Source organism: Aspergillus terreus, genomic scaffold, assembly GCF_000149615.1.
Source record: "Aspergillus terreus NIH2624 scaffold_3 genomic scaffold, whole genome shotgun sequence".
Taxonomy (NCBI): Eukaryota; Fungi; Ascomycota; class Eurotiomycetes; order Eurotiales; family Aspergillaceae; genus Aspergillus; species Aspergillus terreus.
The window spans coordinates 356,644-370,038 of NT_165926.1; the positions used below are offsets into that span (position 1 = coordinate 356,644).

At 53.3% G+C, this 13,395-nt stretch overlaps 5 protein-coding genes across 5 annotated transcripts; 2 read left to right on the forward strand and 3 right to left on the reverse strand.

The window, feature by feature from the left end:
- Positions 1-21: 21 nt before the first annotated feature.
- Positions 22-861, reverse strand: ATEG_02014 (PIG-L family deacetylase; the record flags this gene model as incomplete). The annotated part of the gene is made up of 3 exons (XM_001211192.1): positions 22-34; positions 72-570; positions 627-861. The coding sequence occupies 3 exons, from the start codon at positions 859-861 to the stop codon at positions 22-24; spliced, it is 747 nt and encodes a 248-aa protein (XP_001211192.1).
- Positions 862-6,588: 5,727 nt separating this feature from the next.
- On the forward strand, positions 6,589-8,163 carry ATEG_02015 (alpha-arrestin; the record flags this gene model as incomplete). The annotated part of the gene is made up of 1 exon (XM_001211193.1): positions 6,589-8,163. One exon carries the CDS (start codon positions 6,589-6,591, stop codon positions 8,161-8,163), a length of 1,575 nt encoding a protein of 524 aa, XP_001211193.1.
- A 1,299-nt stretch (positions 8,164-9,462) lies between these two features.
- ATEG_02016 (putative GPI anchored protein) lies at positions 9,463-10,225 on the reverse strand (the record flags this gene model as incomplete). The annotated part of the gene is made up of 3 exons (XM_001211194.1): positions 9,463-9,835; positions 9,913-10,040; positions 10,100-10,225. The coding sequence occupies 3 exons, from the start codon at positions 10,223-10,225 to the stop codon at positions 9,463-9,465; spliced, it is 627 nt and encodes a 208-aa protein (XP_001211194.1).
- Positions 10,226-10,458: 233 nt separating this feature from the next.
- ATEG_02017 (uncharacterized protein) lies at positions 10,459-11,989 on the forward strand (the record flags this gene model as incomplete). Its single annotated transcript, XM_001211195.1, has 3 exons — positions 10,459-10,540; positions 10,625-10,720; positions 10,995-11,989. 3 exons carry the CDS (start codon positions 10,459-10,461, stop codon positions 11,987-11,989), a joined length of 1,173 nt encoding a protein of 390 aa, XP_001211195.1.
- Positions 11,990-12,183: 194 nt separating this feature from the next.
- On the reverse strand, positions 12,184-13,384 carry ATEG_02018 (amidohydrolase family protein; the record flags this gene model as incomplete). The annotated part of the gene is made up of 2 exons (XM_001211196.1): positions 12,184-12,347; positions 12,397-13,384. 2 exons carry the CDS (start codon positions 13,382-13,384, stop codon positions 12,184-12,186), a joined length of 1,152 nt encoding a protein of 383 aa, XP_001211196.1.
- Between the last annotated feature and the right edge of the window lie 11 nt (positions 13,385-13,395).

Here is a 13,395-nt window from a genome sequence, read left to right on the forward strand (position 1 = left end):
CCATCTGACTACGATGCGCCTTCACCATGGCCGACTGCGCCGCAATCCACTCATTCACCGACGCAACAAACAGCAACCGATTCGGCATATCATCCTTGCGGGCTCCGGCCGCGCGCCCCGACACAGCCGCCACCAGCGCACGCAGCGCCCCCAGCAGCATCGTGACCGGCGCATCCAGCACGCCCACATACTTCCGGAAGATACTAGTGGAGGACAGCGTGTACAGGGTGACGGGGCAGGTATAGCCGGGCTTATCCTTCATCAGGGCGCGGAGGAAATGCATGGCGCCGTGGTACAGCGAGCGGTGGTTGGGGTGGTTGCTGACGCCGGCCGGGTCGAAGGTGAGGAGGACGTCGATGGTGGCGGCCGGCGGGCGGGCAGTGCTGTCCGGGACGAAGGCGGAGGCCAGCAGCGCGGAGACGTCGCTGGCGGCCCAGGTGGTGGTCATGCTGTCGGCGAAGCGGGCCGGGTCGTCGACGATGAAGACGTCGGATTCGCTGCGGAGGCCGAGCTGGAGGGCGCTCTTCTGGAGCTCTCTCTTGCGGATGTGGCCGAGGCCGTCGGCGTCTCCTACATTTTGCTTTAGTACAGCTGTCTACTGGTCCAAACGGTGGGGGGGCAGGTACCGCTGCTCAGACACAGGATCTTGAGGTGGTTGCCGAACTCGGGTTTGGTGAGGGCCAGCACTGTGGGCGCGAAGAACATGGCCTCGTCATCGGGGTGGGCGATGAGGAGGCAGATGCGTTTGTTGTAGAGGCGCGGGAAGGACCGTGCAAAGGGCGACGAGGTCGTCGAGGACAGCGTCCAGAAGAGGAAGACGGCTGCGACGGCGAATCCGACAGTGATTAGCGAGGGAGCCATGGCGATGGCGATGGCGATGCGTTGGAGGAAGTTTGAATGCGCCGCGTCGACAATGAGACACGTGTGGATCAGTGAAGATCAACGAGTTCTATGCCGGGTGGGGTGGAGGGCGTATCCGACATCCTCCACCGCAGCTGGTTCCGCAAGAAGACAGTCGAGATTCGAGCCAATGGGCTGGAATTGGTCAGTTGGATGCAAGCATGTCCCGTACTGTCGTCGTCAGTGTCTAATCGCGTGATGTGGGAAAAGACACGGTGGCTTGATGAAAAGGGGTCGGAGATGCCTCAAATCCAATAATGCGATGATGAAGCTGCTTCTTATCGCCGTATCGCCACGTGATCTTCACCGACTATATGCAATGGATGTATTCAATCGACAGTGAAGAGACATTCCTTATAGCAGATGGTTATTTCTTCATATTTCATGAATGGTAATGGTTATAAATTTACAGGAGTCATTCATAGCAAGTTAAGTCTTTGTATTGGTTGTTGAGTTCTAATATATATCGCTCGCCCGACCCCCTCTGGCTTAACCTTCTCTATTATATATATACTTCTCACTATTATACTTCCTAGATTGTCCAACATACCATCTTACCGTTAGCGAACGCAGACCGAGTGACCAGCCGGTATACGATAAGCAATACACTGAGCTACCACTAAGAATATATGTGGAGATCTGTTTCTCTCCTTCCGCACGCTGGGGAGTTGCCATTAATAACATCAACAGTATCAACAACAGTACTATGGAACATCAACAACTCCACCAACAAGAGCAGCAGCAGGAGTAACGGCAGCAGCATAGCAACAATATCGCAAGGGTAGAACAGGTACTGAATCTTGAATCCACATTTATCCACTAAGAGAAAAGTTGCCAATGGATCATACTACTGAGAGACGACAATATGCCAGCACTCAGGTGCTAGACATGGAATCAATGGGTTGAACATGTCGCAGCCAGCCATGTCGGCGAGTGAGCCTTTTAACCCAGGTAGACTTTGTCACCCTGTCTAAAGGTCAACTCCATAACCAGGTTACTCAAGCTCGTGAGTCAAATTTACCATCGGTTATGGGAAGCCTTGCGGAGCCAAGAAAGACCGGAAGTCCTCGACCAGGAGAGATGGATAGCTCCAGGAAAGGGGTGGAGGTCGGTAGATATCCAATCTCGTCGAATGTCAGAGAGACCTAACGAAGGCACGTAAGAGGCGTGTGAAGCTGCTACTTGGGTCGGACGATACCAGACTGGACGTGAACAAATTGTGATCAATGCTGGAAACCACGCTACGGCTCCTGGACATTGAGGTTGGTTCTAAGAGAAGAATCTGTGTTCTTCTAGTTGTTGACTCAAAGAGCACTCGCCTTATGTCTCATACTTGTCAGTTCCATCAATGAGCTCCGAATTAGCTACACAATGAATGCAGGACAAGTAGAGATTGAGGAGCCTGTCAATTGATCAAATCGTCTACAATCAAAGATATCTAGATATCGATATGTATAATATAATGAACATGGAGGTCTTGGCCGAGAATATATCCCAACACATAGTTCATCTAGTACTCGTTGCAAATTACTGTCGAATATAATGCTTTGACATATACCTACATCTCCTGGTAATCTGCCAGTGGCATTCTTTAACCACCGTACTCCGTAATCGGGGTGACGAGTGCCCCCAAGGTGCGTTGTTAGTACTCCGGAGTACGTACCAAACGTCCACAAGGTGAGCGGTCCGCAACTGTTGCCAACCTTGGTTCACAGCCGCGTACCCGTGGATCGAGGAAGAAAAAAAAAAAAAAAAAAAAAAAAAAAAGGGCGGAAAAGAATTATCACGTCGGCCACTGCCGACGGTGAAACGGGCCAATGGCAATGCTCAAACCGTGCGAGTGGGCTGAGTACGATCTACGAGACTCGGAGGGACCACCCGGAAAAAAAAATCTCTGAGGCGCTAAGCACTTAAGAGTCATGGCAAGTGGATAGTTAGACAGGCAGCCCGGGAATTCTCCGTCTCTACCCTACGGAGGGCGGCGGTTCCATCGCCTAATCAGGGTTCGCTTTCCCGCGGAAAGCTCCGATCACGTACGATCTGGAGCATCGGACATGTACCTAGGACCCGACGTCGCTTCGTTTAGCTGTTCTCCGGAAAACAAGGATCGGGACGGGCTCGCGATCGGTTATCATGCCAGAGTCTAGATGGCGAGTCTCGGAAGCTGTACTAAGCTGTACTCTGTAGGAGAAGGGGGGGGGTGCGTTGTCGTTCCATTCACAGGCATGCGACATTTCGTGCAGAGGCGATCAGCTCGTGCGCAGTGACAGGGGTCAGGGGTAAATGCCTCATCGCGATGTGATGGGCCAACTCCGTAGATGAGTCAATGGGCGGTGGTGATCGATGAGGAGAGGTTATTGGCGGTAGTATGGACAAGATGAGGTTAGACGCGGGAGTGGATGCCTCGATGCCACCACCCCCCAGTCTCATTAACGGCCAGGAACCATGGTGGACTAGGCGGCCAAGCCCGCCGGAGAGTGGGTGTGCGTCGAGGGGGCCCCTCTAGTATCAAGGAGGGTCGAGGGGCATGGGAAAGAGGATCCTATGCGGGAATTGAGGACCGGAGAATCAAGGCAGAGCGGGACGAGTATCAATAGACGAGGCATTTACCGCAAGCCAATGGAACAGATCGAGGGGAGCATTCGCATCGTCCAGAACGAGGATGATCAATTCTCCGAACGGAGTCAAGGACCCAGTCGGGCAGCTTGACAGTTGACAGAAGACTCGGGACCGTCCTGAGGCAGGACACCCGATCTAATGGCCTGATCGCGTTCGGCCAGCCGTTGCAACAGGGACAGCTCATGCCGAAAGTCTGCACATCGGGAGGACGTGTAGGATCTTCGGATGGATCAACCAAGACGTCCTAGAGGCACTTAGTCAAGCGTCTCAAAATGAAGGTGCTTCCAATGGGGGAGGACAGAGGCAAAACTGTTAGGTAACGGATATCGGGCGATTCGTCGGCGGGACATTTTTCCCTGCAAACTCCCCACGCACGGGGCACTTCCTTGACAGCAAGGTTGCGTCTAGACCAAGATCTGATATTGAGCCTTGTTGATGTTGGCAGAGGATTTCTATATCGCTCTGAAGGTCGGTCTCTTGCTCCTTTTCCTTCCCTCCTTTCGACCGGACGACAACTAGGGGTCAGATCGTCGCCAAGCCAGGAGAGAATCAGGCGATGATGCAATTCCCCCGCAAATACTGGGATTGTCTGCAGTGCGGGGAAGGAAACCGAAAAAGAAAAATACGGCTATGCAACTAAGGGAAGGAGAAGGAATGCGCTTCTTGTTAGTTTGTTAGTGCAGAAGCTTGACCTAATGAGGCAATTGAGAGGAGAGGGTCTGACCATCGCGGTGGTCACCAGTACACAATCCCATAGTTGACGGCCGAGCGTCCATGGATGACATGGATGACGACGAAGCCACTGATTCTTCGGCTTCCCGTTGACAGAAGTACATTGGGAGGGCCATTACGATTACAATACTCCGTAGTACTAATAATGGTTATGATTATAGGACCAATAAGTATTATCACTTAGGTAGCACTCAGTCTCGGAGAAAATTCTGTAAAGAATTTTCTAGGGAGATTTCCTAAAGCGTGAGCGGTGCCTCCGGTTCGGATGGGCCTAGCGTCGCTGCGGTGGCCGAGGATCTGCCTCTAGCGTTGCGCTGGGAGGGTCCATACGGCCGGTATCGTCCCGTACAAGCCCCCGTCACGGTCTTACCGCCACACCGCCTGCACAGGACGAACCGACAGGCCAGCAAATGACGCCACGTGATGGTTCCATGACGGCAGCTGACCTACTCGAAGGAGCAAAGAACACGCCGGCCGGATAATCGGCGCAGACTGTCCTCTAGACGATTCCGCCTGAGGGCGCCTGGTAGGCGTCGCAGCAGTAGGCCGTTTCGGACGGCAAACACCTTCATTGTTCTGGACGATCCATACTCTGTACACTAACACAGGGTCCAGGTGTCTGTGTTTGATGTCGTGGCTCTACAATACTTCTTCTCGCAACCAATCACACTTCTCACCCAAGGAATCTGCTGGCGTCTAGAATCGAGATGACTCAGCCTCTGATCCGTGGTTTCTACACAATGGCGAGCAATTGCAATACCCATCCTCTCAATAATATGAGCAGACATGACACCATGCTACTATTTTGGTTAACATATTGAAGAACACACACCCTCAAGGTTGATGTCGTGCTTCTCGGACGAGTCCTCCGTCTCTGCAGACGAACCTTGTCTTGACTAGGGTACAGGGATTTCCCTCCTGCAACCGCACATCCTCCGCTTGGCCTCCAAACTAGACCATGAGTCACTACGCACGGCCTTTGTTGATGATGCACGCTGGTCTGTCAGGTGTTGGACCTGTTGGGCCTGCAATTTTACGTGCAGGATGGTGTCAAATGATGCAACTTCCTTTCACCGACTGACCCTTGATGCCAATTCGCGCCTTAGGTCTCCAAGGTGTCGTATGTGCTGTATTGCATCTGTCGCATCATCGACTGATGGAGATACCTTGGCGAATTCGGCTCCTGTCCGGGTTTTCTAGATAGTTGTGGTTGTTGCGTGATTGAAATTCTAGAATTCGTACGATGATGTACCCCATCTATTCTGACCGAATCATGACCATTCGGAAGAGCACCGCTGTTTGATCAACACGTATGCTGTCGGGATCCCATTGCGCATGGAACCCAGGATTCCCCGTATGATATTCTAGCCCTGGCGTGATGTAAGACCCCAGCCAACGGACACGCAAGCCGACAACACGGCTGATGGGAGCGAAAGGCGCAAAGGATCTCCTCGGGGAGGCAAACCGACGCCAAGGCCCGTCCCATCGAAGAGTTTTGCTGGTGTGTATGGTCACGTATGGAAAGCGTATTGTATGGCCCCACTATGACGCTATTTTCTCTAATTTTTCCCTATTTTCGCTGCGACGGCCCCACTGGGGACTGACGGTCTTTTGATGTGATGGAGACCGCAGACGGTGGCCAGACCAGATGGTACCTGTAACATGCAGAGTGGGAACCTCCTAGAAAAATCGGAGAAAAAAAAAGTTATTTCAGGAAAGAATGAGAACAATGGTAGGGAGGTAGTATATCCAGAAAGGGACGGAGAGGACACACTAGGCGCAAAAAAGCTTGTTGCGCCTTCATTCAAAGGCAGCTGCTCGCCCACTCTTTCCCCTTCGTCTTTCTACAATCTTTGGTTCCCATCTGTGTCTTCCCTAGATCTTCTGCCTCGTGTCATCTAGATCCTTCACGTGGATAGCATCGCCTCTTCTACATCTACATACCTATCTACCTACACACCCACACCTGCACCTACCTACACCTGACCAAAGGTCCCTCTCCGCTATACCACACGGTATTGAATAGAACAATATTATGTTCTGGGTTGTCGATCTTGCCTCTCTCCTGATTCAATACCGTACTGCTTCCTGAGAAGAAACAAAAGGAACAAGTGAAGAAAGAAGGATTCCCTTCCTGTGAACGTTTCGCATCCTCCTCGCTGCCGTTTTCGGAAAATCTCAGCACACAACATCGCTTCAATCCACTGCGCCGATTGCTTCAGAACCACTACACATCCGTGAGAGACGTACCCGCGCCTCTATCAGATCCCCGTCTCCTACCTCATCCACTTAATCGGGTTGGTTCGCGCCATTACCTGCGCTTGACGTCAAGACACAATGCCCGGCCGCCTCCTCCCCAGTTTTGTTCGCCCCTCCATCCACTCCCACTACTCGTCGCATTCCAATTCCTCCTCGACTTCCTCCGTCAATGAAATGCCCCATGCTCCCGCTCATCCCAAGAAGAGCTCTGGCAATGTCCAAGTGGACAGAGAACGGTCTCCAGAACGACGTCTGTCGTCGGCCGTCGAACACCTGATTCACCGCGATCACCACAAGGACAAGCGTCGCATTCGTGGTCGCTCGTCCCACTCGAAGGAGCGCTCCGGCCACGATGAGAGTGTGGGCGCTGCAGCCACTCTGGATGTCATTGTCGAATCGCCACCCCTCGTCTGCTTTGGAACCCCCGCCAACTCGTCCGGTGCCCTGTTCTCGGGCCGCCTGAAGATCACCGTTGCGGATTCGGCTAATATGATCACTGTGGACAAGTTTGACATGCGCCTGATGACCAAAGTGACGACGAAGAAGCCCGTCTCCCGCGAATGCCCCAACTGCTCCTCTCGCACGGAAGAATTGACCAACTGGAATTTCTTGACCGAGCCTCTTCAGCTCCGCAGTGGCCCTCACGAGTTCCCTTTTAGCTACTTGTTCCCTGGTCACCTCCCGGCCTCCTGCAATGGCTCCCTAGGCCAGATCGAATACTTCCTCTCTGCCCGCGCCCACAACGTCAACGGAGAAGAGTACACCTTCAAGATGCCGGTGCACATCAAGCGCTCGATCCTTCCCGGCAACGACAAGTCCTCCATTCGGATTTTCCCTCCAACCAACCTCACCGGCCGCATTGTGCTCCCCTCCGTGGTGCACCCCATCGGTACTTTCCCTGTCAAGATGACGCTGAGCGGAGTCGTCGACAAGGGCGAGGAAACTCAAACCCGCTGGCGTCTGCGCAAGATGATGTGGCGAATTGAGGAGCACCAGAAGATCGTCTCTCAGGCCTGCGCCAAGCACGCACATAAGATTGGTGGTGAGGGCAAGGGTGTTCTTCACCAGGAGACTCGCATCATTGGCCACAACGAAGAAAAGGAGGGCTGGAAGACCGACTTTGATACTGCCGGCGGCGAGATCAGCATGGAGTTCGAAGCGAGCATCAACCCTCTCAGCAACCCCGTGTGTGACCTCGAGGCTGCTGGTGGTCTCGAGGCCAAACACAACCTCGTCATCGAGCTCATCGTCGCAGAAGAATTCTGCCCCAACCGCAACACTCGACTCATTACCCCCACCGGAGCGGCCCGCGTGCTGCGCATGCAGTTCCACCTGCACGTCACCGAGCGGAGCGGACTCGGCATCAGCTGGGACGAGGAGATGCCTCCCGTGTATGAAGATGTCCCCGCCAGCCCTCCTGGATACACCATGCTGGACGGTGCCAGCACGATGGAGGATTATCGCGGCTCTCCCCTTGCCCTTCCCGAGTATGAGGAACTGGAGCGCATGGAGTCTCTTCGACTGGACAGCGACTCCACGCACTCGTCTCAACGCGGACGGTCTCGACTCACCACTGACGATCTGACTGCTGAGCCGGTGGAGCTCGGAAGTCACAACCGTGCTTCGTCTGCCGACTCTCAAAGATCCGAATAAGCGATTACTACGGAACCTTTTCATAATGACGTTACGACCTTTACGAACGGAATGATTTAACTCATATTCCCCAATTCGTCTTTTTCAACAATGATCAAGCTAAACAGCTGCTCTGTGCATTCAAGGATGCGCAGCGTTCTGGGATTAAAAAAGTTGATGTTTTGATTTGCATACTGGTGGATCACTTGCATGATACCCGATCTGTCACGGGCTCTGAATAGTTTCTTTTGTTCACTGCACCTTACATAATGCCTCTGTGGATAGTTAACCTAACTATCTTCTCTTGTCGATACTTAATACTGGAAATACATATAATGATATTCCAACTCTTTCATGTATGAAATATGTCTGTTATTTCGACTCTTCAAGCTGTTCAACAGCAATCAACTCAAACTTTGTTTATCGCAACCCATTCGCAACAACACTGGCATGTAGATCTCCTAGAATGCGAAATTCCAGAAGAATACTCACTTCACTCCAGGGACAGAAGGAATGCTGCAGATCCCCATGTTGAGACACTGAATGCTTATTGAATGCCAGGGTGTCTTCATGCCCTTGCATCGAGCCAACAGACATATAACCACCCCTTTCAAGGAGACAGCCCAAGAACATCCATCTTACCACGCCCTGTACCACATCATCTACCTCCTCTTATCGATACGAGATGATTTTCAACCGCGCGTTCGCAAACACGCTGCTCCTTGCCCCCTCCCTCGCAGCGGCGGCCGTCAACGTATGTGGAAATACCGGGCGATCCCACGATCCCGCGGCTAACAAGGTCCAGCTGCACTATGAAGTGGGCGGTCATAAGAAGGAGTCATCGGTTGGCGTTGATGAATGTACAAATCTGAACGGTCTTTTGTACGTCCCAACCACAATACGTATTCAGGATAGGGCTGACGAGCGCAGGGGCGTGTCGAATTTCCAGACAACGGGCAAATGCCACTTATACACGTATGTTTCCATCGCAAGAACGATGCTATCTGGGCTAACCAAATCTAATCTTAGATTTGTGGATTGCATTGGAGCCGCTGTTGAAGCGCATCGGGGTCCGCATATCTTTTCGCCGCCTCTTATCGTGGGGAGCATCAGGTGTCTGGAGGAGGATGAAAACGCGGATGATACCGAGGCAGGGGCTGAAGAACTTGATGAATAGGCTAGAAGAGAGATCATGGGGGACATTCGGCGTTCATGCACATTCTGTATTTATAGAGCACTCGACTATATACCTATTGATGGAACATCCTGATAATCAAACGCCTGCACAGCCAACATACTCCTATAAACTCGAATTCCAATTTACAGGACCGCCGCGGCCAAAGCGACCACCGCGCCGCCCAGGACACTTCCAGCATGCGCAGTCACCTGGGGCATACCGCCGGTGCTCTGGGCGGCACTGCCGGCGGCGGACGCCGAAGATGAGACCGACGACGTGGCTGTGCTCTTCCCAGAGGCGCTTGACGCGCCGGACGCACTGGACGCAGTAGTAGTAGCTCCCGTCGTCGTAGTTGCGGAGCGAGTGGCAACCGAGCCAGCAGTGACAGTGACCGGGAGGAAGGGCAGATCGGTAGTCAGCGTGACGACGCTACTTCCAGGGAAATTGCCCCCGATGTTTGTCTCGGTGCAGACAGCCGACGTGGTGGCTGCGACTGAGCAGGTGACGGTCCAATGGCTGGCAAATGTCAGCTAAATGTTGATTACTGACGATGTTTGCCTGAAGGGTCAATTGTGACAGGTCAGTGCACTCACAAATCTCCTTCATCCATCTTGTAGGTTGTCTTGGGACCGGCAATCAGAGTCAGACCGGGTCCCATGCCGCAGTCAGAGCCATCAGTGCCTGGGGGACAGTTGATGCTGTACGTGGTAGCCGTGGCATCCTGTTTGGGAAGTTAGACCCTGATCAGTCGATCGCTGAGCAGATCCGTGGGGACTTTACGTTACCGACGACGGAGGCCGCCAGAGGCTGTGGGTCGGCTCCGTATATCAACATGGTGGTGACGGGGTTGGCCTTGGCCGAGGCCATTGCGACCATTGCCAGGCTTAGGAGAGACCGGTAGTACATGGTGATTAACGAGCGACGGTATGCAGTTGTACGGAATATATGCAGGAAGTGAATACAAGGGAAGAGATTTCGACCGGACAAGCTCAGGGGAAAGGGTCCGGCTTATACTCTAGACTCTTTTGGGCTAGACCGGGCGTTGTCGCTCTATACAGTCCCACTGCTTCTCTTTTCTTCCATCACAACTATCAATAATCCATCAGGCAGGTTACAATCCCCTCAACTCGATCGCGAGGATGGATTCATTTCCTTCTGCCGGTCAACTGGCCCTCGCGTTGGCCATAGTCAAGCACAAGCCCGTCCACCTCACCATCAAAGGTACTTGACCCAACATTTGTTCAGTAGCTAGACCACAAGCTCCAAGCTAGAGCATTCTGTGCTGACATAGACTCATACCGTTAGAGTATATCAACCAAATACGCGAATGCATCAAGCCCTCCAAGTCGCCCAACCCTGACGCAGAGAACCACCCCTACGCGAAAGACCAGTATTTCGACAGTGTGGCGTTCTGGAAGCGGGCCTACGAACAGTCTGAGGCGGAACAGAGCAAACTTCTGGATCGGATCTACGATCTCGAACGACGCAACGAGTCACTCCAGTCCAAAGCTCAGACCCATGGCCCAATCCGAGAGCCGGAGCCGGAGCGAAAACGGGCTAAGACGCAAGCCTATCCACTCGCTGACCGGAATGGCATAAGGGAGCAATATGAGTACTTAGAAGAGTGCACGTATTCCTGCCGCTGGAACATGGCTTGGTATTTGCTGACATGTAGCGCCTCTAGCTACCGCTCCATTTATGAGGCACTTCTACACACTCCAGAAGGCCCTGCAAAAAAAGTCCACTCCCTCTGACATTGCCCGTGCGTCCGTGCAGCTGTGCAAAGCAACAGGTGATGCGATATTAAAGGCAGTTGGCGAGAAGGGAGTGGAGGTCCATACACCTAGAACAAAACGTCCACTGGTTCAGCCGTCAATTGTTGGTATCCTGCACGGAGCAGAGACATCTTTTCGGCTCCTTCTGCAAGCCGCAAAGAAATTATCAACACCAGAGGAGTCGGTTCAGGAGCTCGGAGCACTTACATATCACATGATAGCCTTGTACGAATCTACGTTGAGCTCTCTCGAACAATACTGCAAGAGTCATTGCAATGAAGGAGCCAAAGCAAAGCCCAAATCGAAGAAGTCCAAGAAGACTAAATCCAACCAGATCGACGAAACGGCATCTCGCGTTTCAAGGTTACTGTGTACCATGGCCAGCTCCCTAGACCATTCGTCTACTACTCATCACCGCATTTTTGAAGGTTTTCTGTTTCTTGTGATCAACCGCGTGGGCAAGCTTCTCTCGCTATTCACATTTCGAGATCTGAAGCAACGCCCCGATCTCAACTCCGATAAGCTCCCTCTTCCCCAGGGTGTAGACGAAGCATCGGTTGCGGCCCAGGTCGAGGCAAAACAGCTGATCTGGCTACTGGAGAGACTGTTAGCTGTGCTGGACTCGTTTAAAGACCGGAGGACATCACTGGGCCACGACACAGAGAAAGCCTGGCTCATCGAGAAACTTCCGGATCAACTACAAGGAACTCTCCTTCAAGCTGTCTTTGGCGAAGATAGAACATGGGAGCAAGTTCTGAGCCGTCCTCCTCGCCCAATCGATCAAGACATGGAGTGTGTAGATGTTCCCGACAATGCCGTCCCGGACTGGTTCATACGAGAAGCATGGAGACTACTGGGATGGGAGTTACTGGCCACTACTTTTCCCTTCCGGTGACTGATATGCATGTTTCGTTCCTCTTTGTCTGTTTAATGATACATACATATCATTCCTGACCCACACCTCATGTTTTCGTTACACGCAAGCATCTTATACCCGATGAAAGAGTTAATATGAACCGAGATGAATATCCTTATGTATGCAGGCATGCCGTGGATTTCGACGTGCTAATCAATTTGAAACCCCCAACATCATTTCAAGTTCAAGATCCGCGCTGCGTTCCCTCCCAATACAGCCGCCACACTCTCATCCTCCGTATTAAAAGCATCGTTAATCGCTTTGTAGTTAGTCGTCACGCTCGGCCACTCGTCTCCTTCTTTTCCATCCAGCGGCGGAAAGAAAGGATGATCAGTGCCTAGATGTTTCAGTCAGCTTCGTCATCACATACCCAGCAAGATCCCTACCGAAGAGAAGTCGATCGGCTCCCGACGCCGTCATCGCAGCATTCAACCCCGCCGTGCCATAGACCACTGCGTCCAGGTAAATATTCGTCTTCAACACCTCCCACACACTTCGCTGCGGACCGGGGACATCACCGCCGTTCGCGACGAATTTTCGCTCGTGGTGGATACAGCTCTCGATGCGACCCGCAAGAAAAGGGAGGGTTCCTCCGGAATGTGCCAGGAGAATCTTCAACCGGGGAAAGCGATCGAACACGCCCGCCAGTAGCATCCGGGTGACAGCAATAGTTGTCTCGAGCGGAAACCCCAGCGCCAAGGGGAGAACATGACCGTAGCGATTCATGGCCTCCGGCCCCCCAAAGGCTTCATCGGGGAGCCCGTAATGCGGATGAAGAAACAAGAGCGACTCCGTCTCCTCCAGCGCTCCCCAGATGGGGTCCAGACGGGGATCGTCCAGCCCCGCGCCGAGCCCGGAGGTCCCCATGATTACACCGCGGAGATGCGGCAAGGTCTTGAGGCGCTTGATCTCGTTGACGACGATGTCGGGGGAGGGCGCGCTGAGGGGCAGCGCGCCGAAGGCGAAGAGCGTTTCCTTGTCGTGCAGGGTGCGGGTGTTGTCTGGGTCGGTGGCTTGGTTCACGCGCGCGCAGGTGGCTTCGATGTCATCGTTGATGCGCTCCGCCCATGTCTGGGCTTCGTCTGGAGCGAGAAAGTCCAGCCATGGGTTCGCGAGAGAGATCACGCTGCAGTTGATGCCGTGGCGACGCATGAAGGCCAGCTTCACGTCGATGTCGTAGTAGGATGAGTCGACGGGGCGACCGCGCTGGTCGAGGGGGATCGACGGGTCGTCATCTGAGGAGAGAATGATGAGGCGAGGCGTCGACTTGTCGGCGGGGTCATGCACGTACGGGACGGTTTTGCGACCCCGAAGCATTTCCATGTACGCTGGCGGATAGACGTGCGTGTGGATGTCGACGATGAGGGGAGCCATGATCGCGGTGG